The sequence below is a fragment of the Poromitra crassiceps genome (assembly GCF_964638095.1).
Source record: "Poromitra crassiceps genome assembly, chromosome: 25".
NCBI lineage: Eukaryota > Metazoa > Chordata > Actinopteri > Beryciformes > Melamphaidae > Poromitra > Poromitra crassiceps.
In genome coordinates, this window is record NC_139649.1 from 1,037,730 (window position 1) to 1,058,597 (window position 20,868).

The 20,868-nt window shown below is 45.3% G+C and overlaps 1 protein-coding gene across 1 annotated transcript in view; it reads right to left on the minus strand.

Annotated features, from left to right (window-relative positions):
- The window catches only part of LOC310798297 (TOX high mobility group box family member 2-like), a 68,189-nt gene that overhangs the window by 27,570 nt on the left and 19,751 nt on the right, over positions 1-20,868 (minus strand). Inside the window, exon 3 of the mRNA XM_083660803.1 lies at positions 4,041-4,277. Coding sequence (XP_083516929.1) covers positions 4,041-4,277 — 237 coding nt within the window. The remainder of the gene's footprint in view (positions 1-4,040; positions 4,278-20,868) is intronic.

The following is a 20,868-nucleotide window of genomic DNA, read 5'->3' on the forward strand; positions in this document are numbered from 1 at the left end:
CACTGATGTTGATGCTTCTCATCCCTCTTGTAAAAAAAAAGAAAAAGAAAAAAGAAAAAATTATATAATGTATGTGCGTGTGTGTGTGTGTGTGTGTGTGTGTGTGTGTGTGTGTGTGTGTGTGGGTGTGTGTGTGTGTGTGTGTGTGGGTATGTATGTACAGTATGTATCTATGTTAGGGATGTAACGATAACCGTGATAAAATTCCTTACGATAACCGTACCGTTTCAAATTTTCATTATCATTAAAACCGTGGTACCGTGATTACCATGTTACCATGATTACAGTGCTTTGAAAAACATGGTAAATACTGTCCATCATCAACCAAAGTTGGCAACCGTCTCCCACATGCCTTGGAGAAATGATTTCAGTGAGTGTATCAATCATTTTTGGGTCTGAGTTTTCAATATAAAACTTGGTGATTGATATACAAATTGATATAAAATAGATTCTATTCTATTCTATTCTATTCTATTCTATTATATTCTATTCTATTCTATTCCTAATACATAGTTATGATCAGTCCATTAAAATAGTAATCACACCCTTGGTTAGAAAATTGACATCATTTCTAGAATTGCTTGAGGGAAAATAATTATTGCTTATGTTGAAACAGAGTGTCTCTTGATGTGACAATTAGAATCTTGGAAAAACACAGACAAAATGTCACAGTGGTACAGTAATGGATTTTCAGAAATTGGCAAATGTGCCACTGGAATGAAAATTGTTCTGAGTGCCAAATCATCTTTCACAAAAGGACCAGGAGGAGATAGGACTGTTTTTAAGTGCGAACTAGAATGTGTAATCACTCTGAACAGTTGCAGTTCAAGTGGCATTTGCTCAGAAAATACAAAAGTATCAATACTCCAATACCAAATTACAACAGTGTTTCTAGTACACAGTAGATATCATAATTTACCTCTGAACAATTTCTTTTGAAAGCATGACACCACACCACATCATACAATAAGCATCACCTCCAGCAAAGCAAGCGTCCCTGGGACAGCCTAGTTTTCCAGAGCACCAACAAATATAAGAAGCACAGACACAGCAACACCCACTCAATGCCTAGCCCTGTATGTCTGTTTATCTCAGCAGCAAGCACAGTTAGCCCTGTATGTCTGTTTATCTCAGCAGCAAGCACAGTTAGCCCTGTATGTCTGTTTATCTCAGCAGCAAGCACAGTTAGCCCTGTATGTCTGTTTATCTCAGCAGCAAGCACAGTTAGCCCTGTATGTCTGTTTATCTCAGCAGCAAGCACAGTTAGCCCTGTACGCCTGTTTATCTCAGCAGCAAGCACAGTTAGCCCTGTATGCCTGTTTATCTCAGCAGCAAGCACAGTTAGCCCTGTACGCCTGTTTATCTCAGCAGCAAGCACAGTTAGCCCTGTATGCCTGTTTATCTCAGCAGCAAGCGCAGTTAGCCCTGTATGTCTGTTTATCTCAGCAGCAAGCACAGTTAGCCCTGTATGCCTGTTTATCTCAGCAGCAAGCACAGTTAGCCCTGTATGCCTGTTTATCTCAGCAGCAAGCGCAGTTAGCCCTGTATGTCTGTTTATCTCAGCAGCAAGCACAGTTAGCCCTGTATGCCTGTTTATCTCAGCAGCAAGCACAGTTAGCCCTGTATGCCTGTTTATCTCAGCAGCAAGCACAGTTAGCCCTATATGTCTGTTTATCTCAGCAGCAAGCGCAGTTAGCCCTGTATGCCTGTTTATCTCAGCAGCAAGCACAGTTAGCCCTGTATGTCTGTTTATCTCAGCAGCAAGCACAGTTAGCCCTGTATGTCTGTTTATCTCAGCAGCAAGCGCAGTTAGCCCTGTACGCCTGTTTATCTCAGCAGCAAGCACAGTTAGCCCTGTATGCCTGTTTATCTCAGCAGCAAGCACAGTTAGCCCTGTATGTCTGTTTATCTCAGCAGCAAGCACAGTTATAGCCCTGAATGCCTGTTTATCTCAGCAGCAAGCACAGTTAGCCCTGTATGTCTGTTTATCTCAGCAGCAAGCACAGTTAGCCCTGTATGCCTGTTTATCTCAGCAGCAAGCGCAGTTAGCCCTGTACGCCTGTTTATCTCAGCAGCAAGCACAGTTAGCCCTGTATGTCTGTTTATCTCAGCAGCAAGCACAGTTAGCCCTGTATGCCTGTTTATCTCAGCAGCAAGCACAGTTAGCCCTGTATGTCTGTTTATCTCAGCAGCAAGCGCAGTTAGCCTGTACGCCTGTTTATCTCAGCAGCAAGCACAGTTAGCCCTGTATGTCTGTTTATCTCAGCAGCAAGCACAGTTAGCCTGTACGCCTGTTTATCTCAGCAGCAAGCACAGTTATAGCCCTGTATGTCTGTTTATCTCAGCAGCAAGCACAGTTAGCCCTGTATGTCTGTTTATCTCAGCAGCAAGCACAGTTATAGCCCTGTATGTCTGTTTATCTCAGCAGCAAGCGCAGTTAGCCCTGTATGCCTGTTTATCTCAGCAGCAAGCACAGTTATAGCCCTGTATGTCTGTTTATCTCAGCAGCAAGCACAGTTAGCCCTGTATGCCTGTTTATCTCAGCAGCAAGCACAGTTAGCCCTGTATGTCTGTTTATCTCAGCAGCAAGCACAGTTAGCCCTGTATGTCTGTTTATCTCAGCAGCAAGCACAGTTAGCCCTGTATGTCTGTTTATCTCAGCAGCAAGCACAGTTAGCCCTGTATGCCTGTTTATCTCAGCAGCAAGCACAGTTAGCCCTGTACGCCTGTTTATCTCAGCAGCAAGCACAGTTAGCCCTGTATGCCTGTTTATCTCAGCAGCAAGCACAGTTAGCCCTGTATGCCTGTTTATCTCAGCAGCAAGCACAGTTAGCCCTATATGCCTGTTTATCTCAGCAGCAAGCACAGTTAGCCCTGTATGCCTGTTTATCTCAGCAGCAAGCACAGTTAGCCCTGTATGCCTGTTTATCTCAGCAGCAAGCACAGTTATAGCCCTGAATGCCTGTTTATCTCAGCAGCAAGCACAGTTAGCCCTGTATGTCTGTTTATCTCAGCAGCAAGCGCAGTTAGCCCTGTATGTCTGTTTATCTCAGCAGCAAGCACAGTTAGCCCTGTACGCCTGTTTATCTCAGCAGCAAGCACAGTTAGCCCTATATGTCTGTTTATCTCAGCAGCAAGCACAGTTAGCCCTGTATGCCTGTTTATCTCAGCAGCAAGCACAGTTAGCCTGTATGTCTGTTTATCTCAGCAGCAAGCACAGTTAGCCCTGTATGCCTGTTTATCTCAGCAGCAAGCACAGTTAGCCCTGTATGCCTGTTTATCTCAGCAGCAAGCACAGTTAGCCTGTATGTCTGTTTATCTCAGCAGCAAGCACAGTTAGCCCTGTATGTCTGTTTATCTCAGCAGCAAGCACAGTTAGCCTGTATGCCTGTTTATCTCAGCAGCAAGCGCAGTTAGCCCTGTATGTCTGTTTATCTCAGCAGCAAGCACAGTTAGCCCTGTATGTCTGTTTATCTCAGCAGCAAGCACAGTTAGCCCTATATGTCTGTTTATCTCAGCAGCAAGCGCAGTTAGCCCTGTATGTCTGTTTATCTCAGCAGCAAGCGCAGTTAGCCCTGTATGCCTGTTTATCTCAGCAGCAAGCACAGTTATAGCCCTGAATGCCTGTTTATCTCAGCAGCAAGCGCAGTTAGCCCTGTATGCCTGTTTATCTCAGCAGCAAGCACAGTTAGCCCTATATGTCTGTTTATCTCAGCAGCAAGCACAGTTAGCCCTGTATGTCTGTTTATCTCAGCAGCAAGCACAGTTAGCCTGTATGCCTGTTTATCTCAGCAGCAAGCACAGTTAGCCCTGTATGTCTGTTTATCTCAGCAGCAAGCGCAGTTAGCCCTGTATGTCTGTTTATCTCAGCAGCAAGCACAGTTATAGCCCTGAATGCCTGTTTATCTCAGCAGCAAGCACAGTTAGCCATGTATGTCTGTTTATCTCAGCAGCAAGCGCAGTTAGCACATTATGAACCAAGCCCTCGCCTGTTCCTCCACCACTGCAACAAGCCAAAAGGAGCATCGCCACACCAGTACCTTAGAATGAGGATCGGCCTCCTCTTCCTGATTGGAGCTCGAGGGGGAGGGCGTGGCCGATTTACTTCCGGGAGGAGAGGGGGAACCGTGGGGGAGTGCACTCCGGCTGACCTGGGGGTTTAGCTGGGACAGGGCGCTCATGTTTATCAGGGGGTTGTGACGGTCATAGTGAGCGCCGTCTGGGTGGTGGTGGTGATGGTTGTGTTGCTGGTGGTGGTGAAAAGCCATCTCCTGCATCTGGAGGTGAGAGAAGAACACTTAGCTTTACTTTATCTTAACCGCTAACAATTACTCAAGCTGAGAGAAAAGAGCCAATTAGCTAAATTATGTGTCATTGGAAATGCTTGTGAAAGGCTTAGATTTTGAGAGATGATACAGTATCGTGTTAGAAAATGTTAAATGTATGTACCGTAGTGTATGTTGGACAAAACCTCTCTCTCTAAAAAAAGGAAAAGAAAAGACGTGTTTTAATGGGTAAATCAGACTGTGGGAGGATAACTTGCTCTTGGTCTATTAGCTGGGACACATGATGCATTTTCTGTGCTAACTTGCAGATTTGTGGCCGAGTCGATCCGATTGATCAGGTTTGTTACCTGACTTACACTTTGGTCTTGATTTTCCTTTGGTGGGATTCTTTTGAATCGTTCGTTTGATGTGGATCCCCTTGAACAGTATATTATTGTCCATCATATAATTAATGAGTTGATCAAACTGAATATCTTCCTCGACTATCTTGTTTTATGTGGAAATCTTATTGGCAGGCGATGATTTGGTCTGGAATGTGCAATCCAAACCAATTAAAACTCTCACAAACACTTCACTACTTCAGACGCAAGAGACACCTACGTCGCCTCCCACAAGGCAACACCATTCAGTGATATGTTACAGAGTACAGACCCAAAACTAACTAAACTAAAGAAAATCATACCATTGTTTCATCAAGCTCATTAAGTTTACACTAAACTAAGTCCATGACTTCTATTCACAACAATCGGTAAAGTGCAACGACAATGAAAGGTCTAGTTTTTGCACAGAGTATGCCAGAGAGAGTTAAAGGAACACTCCGCCCATTTTCAACCAGCTTTGTATCATTAGAACATCAGTAGTATATCAGAAAACTGTAAACCGTTTTGAAGTCTGTCATTTAATTTGACAGTTATTGAGTGTTAAAGTGTGGACCAGTGACATCACTGGTCCACACTAACTCAAATTAATAACTCATGAACTCAAATCAACTCTCAATAACTGTCAAACTAGATGAATGATGAATAGTTTGACAGTTATGGAGAGTTGATTTGAGTTCATGAGTTATTAATTTGAGTTAGTGTGGACCAGTGATGTCACTGGTCCACACTTTAACACTCAATAACTGTCAAATTAAATGACAGACTTCAAAACCGTTTACAGTTTTCTGATATACTACTGATGTTCTAATGATACAAAGCTGGTTGAAAATGGGCGGAGTGTTCCTTTAATTTTGAAAGTCAGACATCTCAGCTCTTAATGAAATAATCGCAGAGAGTCATTGATCAAAAATCAATGACTCGATCGCCCCCGCGGATGTATTGTGCTCGCTGTGCGAGGGGGCGGTAATAAGGCCAGTAAAATGTTACTTTACTGCGCCTTGAATCCACATCCTTTCCATCACGTTTGGCCCACAAATAGAAAGAAAGCAACGCTCGCTGCAGGAGAGAATGACCCCCTAATGGAGATCTCGCTGCGAGAAAGATGACAGAGGTCAGACATCCTTTCACAAAGTTGTGCTCTTAGCCGCCTTAAAGATCTTCAATAACAAACCACATCAAAAGCTTTTCATCACCATGCTGCATCGGGACAGAACACGAACACGCACCAAAGGATGCTTTTAATGCAGGCATAAACGGGAATGTTTGGCAATTTACAGATCAGAAAGTGATGAACCAGCATTTATTAGCGCTTTTAAACATTCATAAGTTAAATAATACATTACACATTAGGCGCAGTGCTAAAAAGATCCAATTGAAAGGGCCCTAGCATATAGGGTCTTGATAAACACGAGGAGAGAGTTCAGAGATGAAGGCTTGCCTCTCTAATCATAATTGGTCCCAGTAGGTTGCCTGAATAAAAATGCTCTGCAAAGTAATGTAGTAATGTAGTAATGTAGTAATGTAGTAATGTAGTAATGTAGTAATGTAGTAAGAGGCCCTGGCCTGCTTTGAAAACTCATCATATTCACAGGACATTAGATTCCATGTTTGCCTCGGCGGCTGCTAACAAAAGGCAGCAATGAACAAAGACATTCCTTTTACATTTCAAATAAGCAGGCCCTCACCTCCCGCCCCACCCACTACAACGTCCAACCACTACAACGTCCAGTCATAATTCAAAACACCATCGCTACACTGCTTAAAACAGGGGGAAATGGCTTAGGGAAAAAAAAAAGTAGAAAGAGGGGGGGGAAATAGAAAGAAATGAAAAAGAGAACTAGAAATCCATTAATTTTCCATTTTCCATGGACCTGCTCTTTAAGGGTCCTCACAAACCAAGAAGCATTGAAAAACCAATTAATCAAACATGAATGGCCTATCATAGCTACAGCAGACGTATTTCCATAGCAACAGCCTCCCGGCGAAATTGTCACCCTTTAATCGGAGCCACACCATGTTTCATTTCATATAAACAAGAAGGAGACATGCAGAGGAGAGGAGAGCACAGGGGACCAGGGTGCTGTGAAGGAGACATGCAGAGGAGAGGAGAGCACAGAGGACCAGGACCAGGGTGCTGTGAAGGAGACATGCAGAGGAGAGGAGAGCACAGGGGACCAGGGTGCTGTGAAGGAGACATGCAGAGGAGAGGAGAGCACAGGGGACCAGGACCAGGGTGCTGTGAAGGAGACATGCAGAGGAGAGGAGAGCACAGGGGACCAGGACCAGGGTGCTGTGAAGGAGACATGCAGAGGAGAGGAGAGCACAGGGGACCAGGGTGCTGTGAAGGAGACATGCAGAGGAGAGGAGAGCACAGGGGACCAGGGTGCTGTGAAGGAGACATGCAGAGGAGAGGAGAGCACAGGGGACCAGGGTGCTGTGAAGGAGACATGCAGAGGAGAGGAGAGCACAGGGGACCAGGGTGCTGTGAAGGAGACATGCAGAGGAGAGGAGAGCACAGAGGACCAGGACCAGGGTGCTGTGAAGGAGACATGCAGAGGAGAGGAGAGCACAGGGGACCAGGACCAGGGTGCTGTGAAGGAGACATGCAGAGGAGAGGAGAGCACAGGGGACCAGGACCAGGGTGCTGTGAAGGAGACATGCAGAGGAGAGGGGAGCACAGGGGACCAGGGTGCTGTGAAGGAGACATGCAGAGGAGAGGAGAGCACAGGGGACCAGGGTGCTGTGAAGGAGACATGCAGAGGAGAGGAGAGCACAGGGGACAAGGACCAGGGTGCTGTGAAGGAGACATGCAGAGGAGAGGAGAGCACAGGGGACCAGGGTGCTGTGAAGGAGACATGCAGAGGAGAGGAGAGCACAGGGGACCAGGACCAGGGTGCTGTGAAGGAGACATGCAGAGGAGAGGAGAGCACAGGGGACCAGGACCAGGGTGCTGTGAAGAAGACATGCAGAGCAGAGGAGAGCACAGGGGACCAGGACCAGGGTGCTGTGAAGGAGACATGCAGAGGAGAGGAGAGCACAGGGGACCAGGACCAGGGTGCTGTGAAGGAGACATACAGAGGAGAGGAGAGCACAGGGGACAAGGACCAGGGTGCTGTGAAGGAGACATGCAGAGGAGAGGAGAGCACAGGGGACCAGGGTGCTGTGAAGGAGACATGCAGAGGAGAGGAGAGCACAGGGGACCAGGACCAGGGTGCTGTGAAGGAGACATACAGAGGAGAGGAGAGCACAGGGGACCAGGGTGCTGTGAAGGAGACATGCAGAGGAGAGGAGAGCACAGGGGACCAGGACCAGGGTGCTGTGAAGGAGACATGCAGAGGAGAGGAGAGCACAGGGGACCAGGACCAGGGTGCTGTGAAGGAGACATACAGAGCAGAGGAGAGCACAGGGGACCAGGGTGCTGTGAAGGAGACATGCAGAGGAGAGGAGAGTACAGGGGACCAGGACCAGGGTGCTGTGAAGGAGACATGCAGAGGAGAGGAGAGCACAGGGGACCAGGACCAGGGTGCTGTGAAGGAGACATGCAGAGGAGAGGAGAGCACAGGGGACCAGGACCAGGGTGCTGTGAAGGAGACATGCAGAGGAGAGGAGAGCACAGGGGACCAGGGTGCTGTGAAGGAGACATGCAGAGGAGAGGAGAGCACAGGGGACCAGGACCAGGGTGCTGTGAAGGAGACATGCAGAGGAGAGGAGAGCACAGGGGACCAGGACCAGGGTGCTGTGAAGGAGACATGCAGAGGAGAGGAGAGCACAGGGGACCAGGGTGCTGTGAAGGAGACATGCAGAGGAGAGGAGAGCACAGGGGACCAGGACCAGGGTGCTGTGAAGGAGACATGCAGAGGAGAGGAGAGCACAGGGGACCAGGACCAGGGTGCTGTGAAGGAGACATGCAGAGCAGAGGAGAGCACAGGGGACCAGGACCAGGGTGCTGTGAAGGAGACATACAGAGGAGAGGAGAGCACAGGGGACAAGGACCAGGGTGCTGTGAAGGAGACATGCAGAGGAGAGGAGAGCACAGGGGACCAGGGTGCTGTGAAGGAGACATGCAGAGGAGAGGAGAGCACAGGGGACCAGGGTGCTGTGAAGGAGACATGCAGAGGAGAGGAGAGCACAGGGGACCAGGACCAGGGTGCTGTGAAGGAGACATACAGAGGAGAGGAGAGCACAGGGGACCAGGACCAGGGTGGTGTGAAGGAGAGATACAGAGGAGAGGAGAGCACAGGGGACCAGGGTGCTGTGAAGGAGACATGCAGAGGAGAGGAGAGCACAGGGGACCAGGACCAGGGTGCTGTGAAGGAGACATGCAGAGGAGAGGAGAGCACAGGGGACCAGGGTGCTGTGAAGGAGACATGCAGAGGAGAGGAGAGCACAGGGGACCAGGACCAGGGTGCTGTGAAGGAGACATGCAGAGGAGAGGAGAGCACAGGGGACCAGGGTGCTGTGAAGGAGACATGCAGAGGAGAGGAGAGCACAGGGGACCAGGGTGCTGTGAAGGAGACATGCAGAGGAGAGGAGAGCACAGGGGACCAGGGTGCTGTGAAGGAGACATGCAGAGGAGAGGAGAGCACAGGGGACCAGGGTGCTGTGAAGGAGACATACAGAGGAGAGGAGAGCACAGGGGACCAGGACCAGGGTGCTGTGAAGGAGACATGCAGAGGAGAGGAGAGCACAGGGGACCAGGACCAGGGTGCTGTGAAGGAGACATGCAGAGCAGAGGAGAGCACAGGGGACCAGGGTGCTGTGAAGGAGACATGCAGAGCAGAGGAGAGCACAGGGGACCAGGACCAGGGTGCTGTGAAGGAGACATGCAGAGGAGAGGAGAGCACAGGGGACCAGGACCAGGGTGCTGTGAAGGAGACATGCAGAGGAGAGGAGAGCACAGGGGACCAGGACCAGGGTGCTGTGAAGGAGACATGCAGAGGAGAGGAGAGCACAGGGGACCAGGGTGCTGTGAAGGAGACATGCAGAGGAGAGGAGAGCACAGGGGACCAGGACCAGGGTGCTGTGAAGGAGACATGCAGAGGAGAGGAGAGCACAGGGGACCAGGACCAGGGTGCTGTGGCTAGTGGCCTCATAAGAGTGTGATCAGGACGGCATGAGAAACACAGGGATTGCTTCAGGATGTGAAGCACAGGGGGGTTTCTGGAAGCCAAAGCTTCTATTAATTGGAACGCATTAATTGGAAAAGACATGATACTAAAATAGAGAAGATAGAGGACATAATGAATCACCTTATTGTTGGAGGAAAACAATGGTAGAGGTGGTGTGGTGGGGAGCAAACACTGCTTATCTCTTTCAAAGAATGAAAAGAAGTCAAGCAATAGAATCATTCATGCTATTTGTTGATTTGTTGTGAACCCAGTACACATTTCCTCTGTCATTATTTATATTCAGTCTCATATATCATGGCTTTAACTCAAGTTTCATTTTCATTTGAGCTGAGTGTTCTGTCCCGACTAATGAAGTGAAGTCAGTGGAATATAGAAACAAATAAACCACCGACTGCACGTAAACCACCAATATACATTTCGCGAAGTCGACGGGCAAAGTTACAGTAGCCTATGGAAATGCAAATGCATAAACAAGTGCAAGCGAGCACTACCCTCGTGACAAGAAGAAAGAAAATAGACGCTTAATCTATTGAAATTTTGCATTACGTTGTTGTTACGGTTACGAAAAAAAGGTACGCAACAATCTCAATAATAACATCTACAGTAGCAGTGCTAAAGTCATCATTCACACACACCACTCACATTGTAATAGCTGCCTGCTAACAGTCCTTCTAATGGGCTTTTAAAATGTCTCCTGAGTGCTTTTAGCTGCGCTTCCACCTGTGAGACAGAAAGAGCAAGACGTTATCACATAGCGCCATCAGGCCCGGCTAAATAGAGCGTCCATCCGACAGGCTGTACAAATATTATGAACCAATCTGACAAAGGTTGCTGGTTGCCATAGGTACTGTATGTTAATTCCTAATGCTATCGTCCGACTGGCTGGCCGAGGGGGGGGTGCAGTGCGAGTAACAGGATTTAGTTACTCATTGCTCTCTGCCTAAGCTATATAGCACTTACAGTCGCAGTATGTAACAGTGGTTCTGTGACCAGTGATGCAACAGCGCCATGGAAATGACGTCCTGAATATTTGTTTTGAGCGGGGTGGCTTTGACAGATGGTTATCTGGTCGTCCCCCCGTTCACGATGGACTCAGTCTGCTTTTAAATGAACATTTCAAAAGGATGATAATCATTTTCATCGGCGCATTTGACTTCGCCCATAATAAGACAGTATATCAACCTTCATCACTGTGTGTCTAACCTTTTACCAATACTATAAATGGCAAGAACGAACGGCCATTGTGTCAACCGCAGGGCAACAGGGCATGTCGAACAAATACACCCTCTTAGCTTTCCATGCTGTTTGGCAGACTGTTTCCTCGGTCGTTTTCAATTAAATTGCCCTTTTCAAAGCTGTCCGTCGTGTTATGATAGTCCATGTGCAGGATCATTTTGGGAAGATGTTTGCAGTCACTTTAACTACAGTATTCAATAGGAGAAGGCTTCCATTTTGTGGTCCCATTGGAACGCCACAGCCCTATAACTAGCAAGTGGAGCAGTGGCCTAAAAAGTTTTTCTGTGTGTGTGTGTGTGTGTGTGTGCGTGCGTGTGTGTGTGTGTGTGTGTGGGCGCGTGTGCGTGTGTGTGTGTGTGTGTGTGTGCGCGCGTGTGTGCGTGTGTTCGCGCGCGCGCGCGCGTCCGTGCGTGCGTGTGTTTTAAGTTGGAGTCTGACCTCCCTTGGGTATCGTCATAGCCAAGCTTAACTCACAGAAATGTTGGTTGTTTGTTTGAAGCCCCAGGAGATAAAAGCCCCTCATAAACAGGGGAGAAAAAGTGAGAGGAAAGGAGAGAGGAGGGAGGGGACAGGGAGAGAGAGAGAGAGAGAGAGAGATAACAGAAGAATAGGGAGATAAAGAACACATGACCAAAGCACCAAAAATCCATCTCCAAAGTTAGCTAGGGGGACAGTTGGATAATATTGGTTTTTTTTGGTGATGAGCAGCCGGCAGAGCTAAACTGTGATGTAAAGGCAGGAAACCCGGTGTGAACGCGTTTCCTCCAGCCGTCCGTTACGCCTGTCGTGTTTGTATTCACATCTTGTACATCATAGTCAAATGGGAGTCAAATAACAAAGGCTTTTCCAATTACGTGCAGCACATTGTGTGCGAGATGGAATATCACAAAGCCATTGTTCCTCTGCTCCTGCTGACCTTACCTTTGAAATGGCTTCACGGCCCGCTCCGATTGCCTGGCTGCACCATTTGATTTAGCTAAGGGGATTTGACCACCAGCACACAGAGATGAGAGAAGAGGAGGAGAGAGAGAGAGAGAGCCCCAGAAGAACTACAAGGAGAACGAGGAGAGATTCACACCAGGAGGAGAGTCAAACACAGCTAACCTTGCTCTGTCCTTACGCTGATACCAGACTGGCATCTGTCTGATCATTTAAATGACAGGCTTGATTGCTATGCAAGGGTTTTATTGCACGGGTGTCATAATAAACCAGTCGCTCGCTGCCAACCAATCAATAGATGCTGTGGTCATGCCTCTACCTTGTTAGTTCCATCCAATATAAATCTTTAGTGTACTTCAATGTGTGTCAGTTTTTAGTGAGCTACACTTCCTACAGTAGGGGCTGGGGTTAATTCACTTTCAATTCAATCGCTTCCAAATGGAAATGGAAACTGAAATTCATTTGCTAATGATACGGCATATTTCAATTCAGAAGAAATCCACCTCCTGAAGGGACTAAATTGAAAAAAGCACACTGATCCCATCGCTGTTCTATTCATTTGGCATTTGACTCTGTTATTGTGGCTACTATTATGAGCTCTGTTAAAGGTCCAATCCGTAAGTTTTGGGGGAAAATAAATGTTCACAAAGTGGTTTTTTATTACCTATAGAGACACTGCGTAACGCGTCGTCATTCAGAAGCCACGCCACCAAGACGGGGGAAAACAGAAACCCCCTCCAATCCTGGCATTCTCCTATGTCGCATGCATGGTTGTGTGTTGCACAAAAAGATCGTATATACGGAAGATGAACACTCCAACTTACTTCCTTGACAGCTAGATCCACATTCTTCTTCTCGCCAATTCTCAATGGCTTCCTTGTTCCTTGTTCCTATCCCATCTGACCCTGTTTGACTATACAGTGATCCACAGTTGTGTGAGTCTGGGGCCTCAGCCTCTTCTCTCTCCACTCCTTGCTTGACTGGAGCCATCTTGTTTAGAGTGATGGCTCACTCACACAGGTTCACGGCTGCTATTGTAAAATCACCCAGCGTTTAATTGAAACAAATGACTATAATAATAGAACATTATCCCTGCAGGCACCCAGCCATGACAGCTTTAATTAGAGGCCCGTTCAAGACCGATCCCTCGAAAGCACGGTGACGCCGTGCAACACGGCGGTAAACACGCCTTTAGGTAAGGAGCCAACCGTCGGCCTGGTGGCGCTCAAAGGTACTTCTCATTCACCCTGAGGGCAAAGCGCTAACAGCTCTCTTCCTCAAAGAGTGTCTATCCCTCCCTCCCTCCCTCTCTCCTCTCTCCTCTCCATCCATCTCTTTGGCTTATCAAGCTTATATATACCCGGGAGGGTCATTTACACAAGCCGAGGCATACTAATAGGAGAGTGGATTTATGAATCATGCACTGCTTAAGTCTCAAAGCAAAGGCAAAAGGAAATCTTCTGTGGGTTTGTGTCATCAGAGCGACGCTACATGTAGGCAAGATGATGTGATGGGCAGTAGATGCTGGAATGTTCAAGACATGAAGAAAAACACTAGTAATAAAGAAACAGTTTCGAGGATTTTGCTAAAGCTTTATTGGATGAATTTGAAAAGTGTCCAAGCTAACTTTATTAAAAATTACTCAATAAGGCAAGCAGATTTGGATGTGACAGTAATAGGTACTATGCTGCTCCAGGTATATCAAAGCTGCCAGCTGTGTTCAGAAACACACTTTAAACACCTCGTCTTGTTTATTAGCTGGGCCGTCACTTCATGTTGCCAAAACAAGACACTCTGAGGTCAGTTACTTTTGATCGCTCCAATTAAATCCTCGTCAAACGGGAGAAATACTAAACAGTTGCTCTTGCACCTCCCGCGCTGAACTGTGATCAAGTAATTAATCTGGCAGAAAAACAGGAATGATCTGACAAACGAGCAGCAAGAGGGAATCATTACAGTTTGGTGTTCGCCGCAAACTTTAAAAAGAGAGAAAAAGCAATTTATTCTAGTAAAGTCTTATGTAGCCACACTGTTAAAACTGATTTTTTTTACCACTATATCTCCCAAAGCCAGATGGAGACCATGCCAACACATCTGATTCTTTTCCCATCAAGATCTGGACTTGACCTTTCTGCTTTGCCCCACAGATACACTGTAAATAAACGTGCACACAAAACAGAGCAGAAACGATGCGACAACAAAGGTAAAGTCAGGTTATGCTAAAAGTACAGATGAAAGCTTTTGGGTGTGATGGACTATTGACTTGAAAAGTAGCACGTCGAACGCTTTTTAGAGTGTATCTGTGGCAGCAACATGGCAGTGGTGGATTCACAGATAGTAAATGTGGCGATGTCCCACTCTGCACCATCCTCTATGTTCCTTATTACTGGGTAATGTCAGAGCCTCCTTTGTGTTTATTTTCTCTCTTTCTCTCTTCATTTCTTTACTTCTTCCATTTCTTTTTCTCTGGTTCTCTCTCTCTCTCATTCCTCATTCTCTGTCATTCTCTCTCTCCCTCTCTGCCTCCCTCTCTCACTTCTCTCAGCCCGGGCGTGTCTCTCTCTCCGCTCACCTCACAGAGCATAGCGTCAGAGAATCAGAGCCTTGTCTGACATGACATGTAGGAGACGCACACACTCTTGACAGTAGAAGGCAAGGCTCCTCTGCTCCCAACTAATGAGACCGCTGACTGCCGTGTCAAATACAGTTCACGCGTGTGTGTGTGTGTGTGTGTGTGTGTGTGTGTGTGTGTGTGTGTGTGTGTGTGTGTGTGTGTGTGTGCGTGTGTGCGTGTGTGCTTTTCACAATAAAACGTAGATGCAGAAATAATGAACACAAAGGCAAGAAAGAGCACCCAAATGAAAGGAGGCGTGCGTACGTGCCAGTGTGTGTGCACGCATGCACAGACATATATAGACTCTATACACACACACACACACACACACACACACACACACACACACACACACACACACACACACACACACACACACACACACACACACACACACACACACACACACACACACAGATGCAGACATTTACAGTAACACACACAAGTGTCATGCCAACAATTTTATATATATATATTAAGGGATGCACCGATATGAAAATTTTGGCCGATGCCGATAACCGATATTAACATTGCTGTTATGGCCGATAACGATATTATTTGTACATACTGAAAAACACATGTTAACACTGAATTTGAAAAAGTTATGCATTTCTTTATTTTCAAAGCCTTTGGAAAAGCCCATAAATCATAGATTTACTGCATTATTTCATATCAATGTGAAGAATTTGGCTGATAATGATAACCGATATTAACATTGCAACATCTGACCGTTACCGATATGACCGATATGTTAAAAAATGACTAACATCGGCCGATACCGATATGATTGCCGATATATCGTGCATCCCTAATATATATATATATATATATATATATACATATATATATATATATATATATATATATATATATATATATATATATATATATATACATATATATATACCACATATGCGCATATATATATATGCGCATATGTGGTAATATGTGGATATGCATATGTGGAAACTCATTTCTTGATGAAACTTCACACGTTTCTGACAGGAGCCATCTTCACCTCCACCCCCACCACACACCCCCTAACTGTGAACTACCACAAATGCTACAGACAGCAGATTGCCATACAAATGATCTAGTGGTTCTTATTATGATTACTATAATCACTCAATTCACATAGCAGCCTTGTGGTAATGGGGGACTGCCATTTTGAAGCCTTTATCACACTACTGTACGTACGTCTAAGGATATGATGTACCTTGTGGGTAACACTTTACAATACTGCATACAACATTTAGAGTAGTTACTAGGGAACGAATGAGGAACTATTAAGTTAATGGTCAGTTCATGAGTAACTCAAGCCCAACCAAAAATGTCATAGAGACATTAATGATTAGCCTAGCCTAACTAATCATTAACTAATGATCAAATAATGATTAGCTGACCATTAACTAATAGCCTACAGTAGTTAGTTCCGGATTCGTTCCTCATTATAGTTCAGTTAAGATTTTGGATTTGCATTCCTGTCTATTCTAAGCTCAAATGAAAGCGTGTGACTAATATCTCTTTATTTTTTATTATTTTTTAACCTTTTTCTCTACTCCAAAACATTTGTCCCTACCCTGTGGATGAATGGCTGTCTATGGCCGATGCCTACAGGGCTGGTCCTGGATTAACACAGTACACATGACTATACATTAGTGTTTTAAGCATCTTGGAACAAAGCCGCTCGGGCGGTCTTGAACGTGGCCGGTGGAACAGCAGGGGAGAAGTACCGGCGTGAGATGACATGCGATGTTTTCCATCGCCACCAGGGCAGGTTGTTCGTCGTGGTGAAAGCAGAATGAGCTGATGGATGGTTGAGATAGGGCACAGTGCAATATGGACACGATTTCATGGCATGATAAATGGCAGCAGGGGCCTGTGGCTAAGCGTAATATGAAATCCTTTATCTATGTATCTGCTTCATAACACTGGCTATCTGCTGCAGCTGAATCTTCTTTGTTTCTCAGGCCGCTGTTGGCTTGAATGCCAATGTTGATCTCCAGTATGGAAGAGGATGGTGACAACAACACGCGCGCGATAACGCATCTTCTGCTCGGCATACGTGGTGATGAATTATCTAAATTGAAATTGTCGCTATAGAGAAATCCTCTTCTATTACCTGTGATCTGGGTGATAAGATAAGTCGATTTATTGTGGAGGTTTTGCATAGCACTCGATATCGGAGAGAGCCAGCCTAACGTTTGTACCTAACAAAAGTGTCAATTAAAACTCCAATGAAATGAAATTTGTCTAACAGAACAATGGTCAATTTAAAGTTCTGTTGGTGTGTCATTTAACACCTTCTCTTAATGGTCTCTGATAAAAAAAAAAAGAGAAAAGAAATTAAGCTGGCACCTTATCCCCTGATTACTGTAATCCTATAGGTTAATTGACTTTATCAGGGAGAAAAAATGATTGGTTGCCGTTGCAGCCAGCCATGAAAATCCCCCCTCCAAAAAAATAATGAAATTGGAAAATAACTTATATTTCTTTTGAGATATTTCTTAATATACAACTACAGTTTCATATCACATTGCCAGAGAAATAAGGTACTTTCTCCCAGGAGATGAGAAAAGAATTGAATTTTTCCTTATCGGTCATCTATTTTTCCACAGAATGCTATTACTTGCTGCCTGCCGTTGCTAAGCAACAGGAAATATTAATAGGACCTTTTATTAGCTAGGCTTTACCAGTGGAGTACTAAAATGAGGAAGTGGAAAACATGAATGTGTTACATAAATCTCTGAAGCTTTCGGGGTTTGCACAAGTCTCTGTTTGTCCAGTGATTTATGGCTGTGATGGGTCATTTATGGGAGAGGGAGGTGTGAAATGCCAACCATGGAACATTAGCCTAAGGGACAATTTGAAAATAAATAATCAGAAAAAAGTGAAAAGAGAAAGCCTTTTCCTTCAGATTTGAAGAGGCCATCAAACAAAGCAAGTGATTTTTGTTCTGCTGGAGGCATTGATCATTCCAACACATCTATCTGTGGCTGAATCATCATTGGAATAACTAATAGAACTTCCATTCTATCACTGGGCTTGTTGAACTGTGGTGAAAAGGGACCCCGGAATTCCATCATCCCCACCACCAGACACGCTAATCCTTTTCAATTTAACCAATGACTGAAAACGAAGGTCTTCCCAAGGAGAAATAGGTTTTCTTCATATCGTCAACACACATTGCATGTGAATCAAAACTATCGTATAATGCAAAGCCTCAAAGAGCAGATCGTAAAACGGCAGGCGTTATGATGACGGACGATGACGGGCAATACGGACCAAAAATCACATCTCAGTATTTTTAGGCTAAAATAGCGATTCACGATACATCTCCAAAGTGGGCTAAATGTTCAGTTGTAAGTCAAAGTCACGTGTGCGATGTCCCAAGCACAAATAATGTCACCTATAGTCTCTAATGCACCTTTTTGCTATTCTGTGTTTATAATAAGGAGCCTGCAGGTGTACAGTGTGATTTAATAAATTTGCGGAGATCCCCCATCAGAGAGAAGACATTAAAACACACTTCCTAGTCTCTTATCATTAATTCATCCCAGCTTGTCTGTGACAAGTTCAGTTGACATTGCAGCTCATATTTCATTCGCACACACTTGGAGAGCGAGCACCTGCCAGGAGCACTTAATGCCTGCTAAGGAGAAGCAGAAGAAGAAGCCAAAAACAAAACACAGCTACACAGCTTAACATGACAATCAGGTCAGGATTAACACCTGCTAATTAATCTGCTAACAACTGTGCGAAGATAAAAGGCTAGGGAGGAAATTCTTACATTCAAATGCCATAACAAAAGAAATTCGAGTATCAATTTGAATATGAATAGAGCCGGTAGATCTTCAGGGCCTCGCAAACCCTCATTAAAAAGGAGCTGACCATTTTTCAGCTGTTTTCATATTCTGTGTTCCATAAAATAACAAACACGGTGATACTACTTTACTGTCATACCTGGAAGTTTGATACATACAGTATAGCTATGGCTGCCAATGCATAGCCGCTATGCATAACATCCCGAGGCTGATTATACATTCATCAATCTGTTACATATTCAAAACATCACACTACTAAGACCCACTTTGATGATGGCTAATATAACATGCACCATTGAGGAAACATGGATGAAATACTTAATCAAAGATAAATTATTCTGCTTGCAGTCACAGGTCATACGGCAGGCACTGAGGGGCATTTTAAAATATATCGTAATTAAAAATGGAACATTCCCTTTCAAACGGATTTAGTTTGAAAGGCAGGGGTCTAGTTATCACAGTGCAGCAGGTGTGATGTTCCCATGATGAATACAGCGATCTAAGCCAGAAAAGCCAAAATAGTTTCGCTTCGGGGGAAATTCACAAGTAAAACGAAGACACAATAGACACAACAGCAGGGCCACTTTACTCACTAGTGAGCCCAGAAATTCTTCACCAGCGCTAGCAGAGGAGATGCGTATCTTTCTGGGCTTTATTGATAAGATCAGTGCAACCTGAGCACGGCTATTAAATGTCTAATGTGTTTTGGAACATGTAGAAGATGCTATGACAGTGGAGGGCATTAACAGAGAGAGAGAGAGAGAGAGAGAGGGGGAGAGAGACATAGAAAGAGAGAGAGAGAGAGCTTGCCAAGTGCATCAGAGCATCAGAGAAAAGGGCTCTCTGAAAGAGATCAGGTTTGGCCAGGAGGGGCTTCAAGCCCCGCAAGACAATAAGCATCAGCAAAAGAGCCTTATGAATTGAAAATGGCCTCTCTCTACGAAATTAGGAAGAGTACAGTCAATGATGTGTTCCGGGGCTTTTGAGAGTCAGCGGAGGAGAACAAACCTGAGAAGTGGCTGCCTGGGTTGGAAGAGAAAGTTAACTTCTCCTCTCAGCCTTTCTCTCTCTCTCTCTCTCCTGTTGATGGCTTAGATTATATTTGAATCAATGTCCTTTGAAAGATCCACAGAACTAAAAGAGGGCATTTTAAATGCCAGTGGGAACCAGGTGAGCGTTCACAGGGCAGAAGCGATCTTCTCCACCCCCACAGCTTGTTGTAATGAGATTTTAGTTGTCGTCAATGTAATATCAACCTATGGCTCTCACTCTTGAAAAAAAACAACCTTTTAGCTAAATCCTATACGTTCACAACAACAGCACCACCACCACAAACTCAGCGCCAGGCAATATCTATTCTATAAACAGCTCCCCTGACTAGGATCAGCTGCTGCTCCACTGTGAATCTTTTTTGTCATAACTATTTTTTTGATGTATCTATTGCTGCACCTGCAATGGACTACTTTCAAAATGTCCTTACGCTTGAATCGAGTAGGCACGGGCTCAAAAAGCAGACGCTCTCGGCCTCTTTGTTGAGACAGAATAAACCGATTTCACTCAACAGCATCATCTCTAAAATATTGAATAATGAAATCCAGGAGATACAGAGCATGCTCATTTTGAATACGAGTTAACCATTTATTCTTGCCTTCCTCTTACCGATGCCCTCTTCCCTACCATCTCTCTCTCTCTCTCTCTCTCTCTCTCTCTCTCTCTCTCCTCAGCCCCTCCTCCCTCCGTCCGACTCCATTGCTCTCTTTTCATTGCCCAGCTCACGTATTGAATCTGCCTGATGAAAACAGATCTCACTGCAGCACCACAATAGAATGGCTGATGCAGGAAAGATGAACCCTAATGGATTTTTTTTCTCTCTCCAATGTGCTCAAGATTGAATATAAGGCCTGACCTCCAGATGTAGTGGATCCATTTCAACAGCAAAGATATTGTTTATAGTGAAGACACACAAACATACATACACACTTCGGACACACACGTGCAGTACAACATTAACACCCGGTCCGATCCACCTATTGCATGATTCAACCTCAACCCCAAAGAGTGTAAAATTAGAAATTAACCGTGGCTAACCTATCCATGTCAAGTGATGTACTCATAACGATAGCATCTCTATCCATGTCAAGCGATGTAGTCGTCATGATAGCATCTCGTGTTTGAACTGCAGAGTTTGCTTAATTACTCTGCTCGGCAGCGTGCGTCAAGGTGAGGCATCAATTTAACAGACACTTGGTCCTCCGCACAAATGAAACCTCTGCTACGGTTTGCTAGTTTAGCCAGACACACTATTGGATTTGGAAATGTCGGAGTCTACTTTATATGCTGGGTTTTTTGCAGCTAGGTTGAAGCGTATCTGCTTATGTCCAAGCAGGCGCAGCCCGCCCCTTATGCAGGTTTATGGAGAAATATGCAAGATTGACTAGGTAACTCGCAAAATGTAATTTG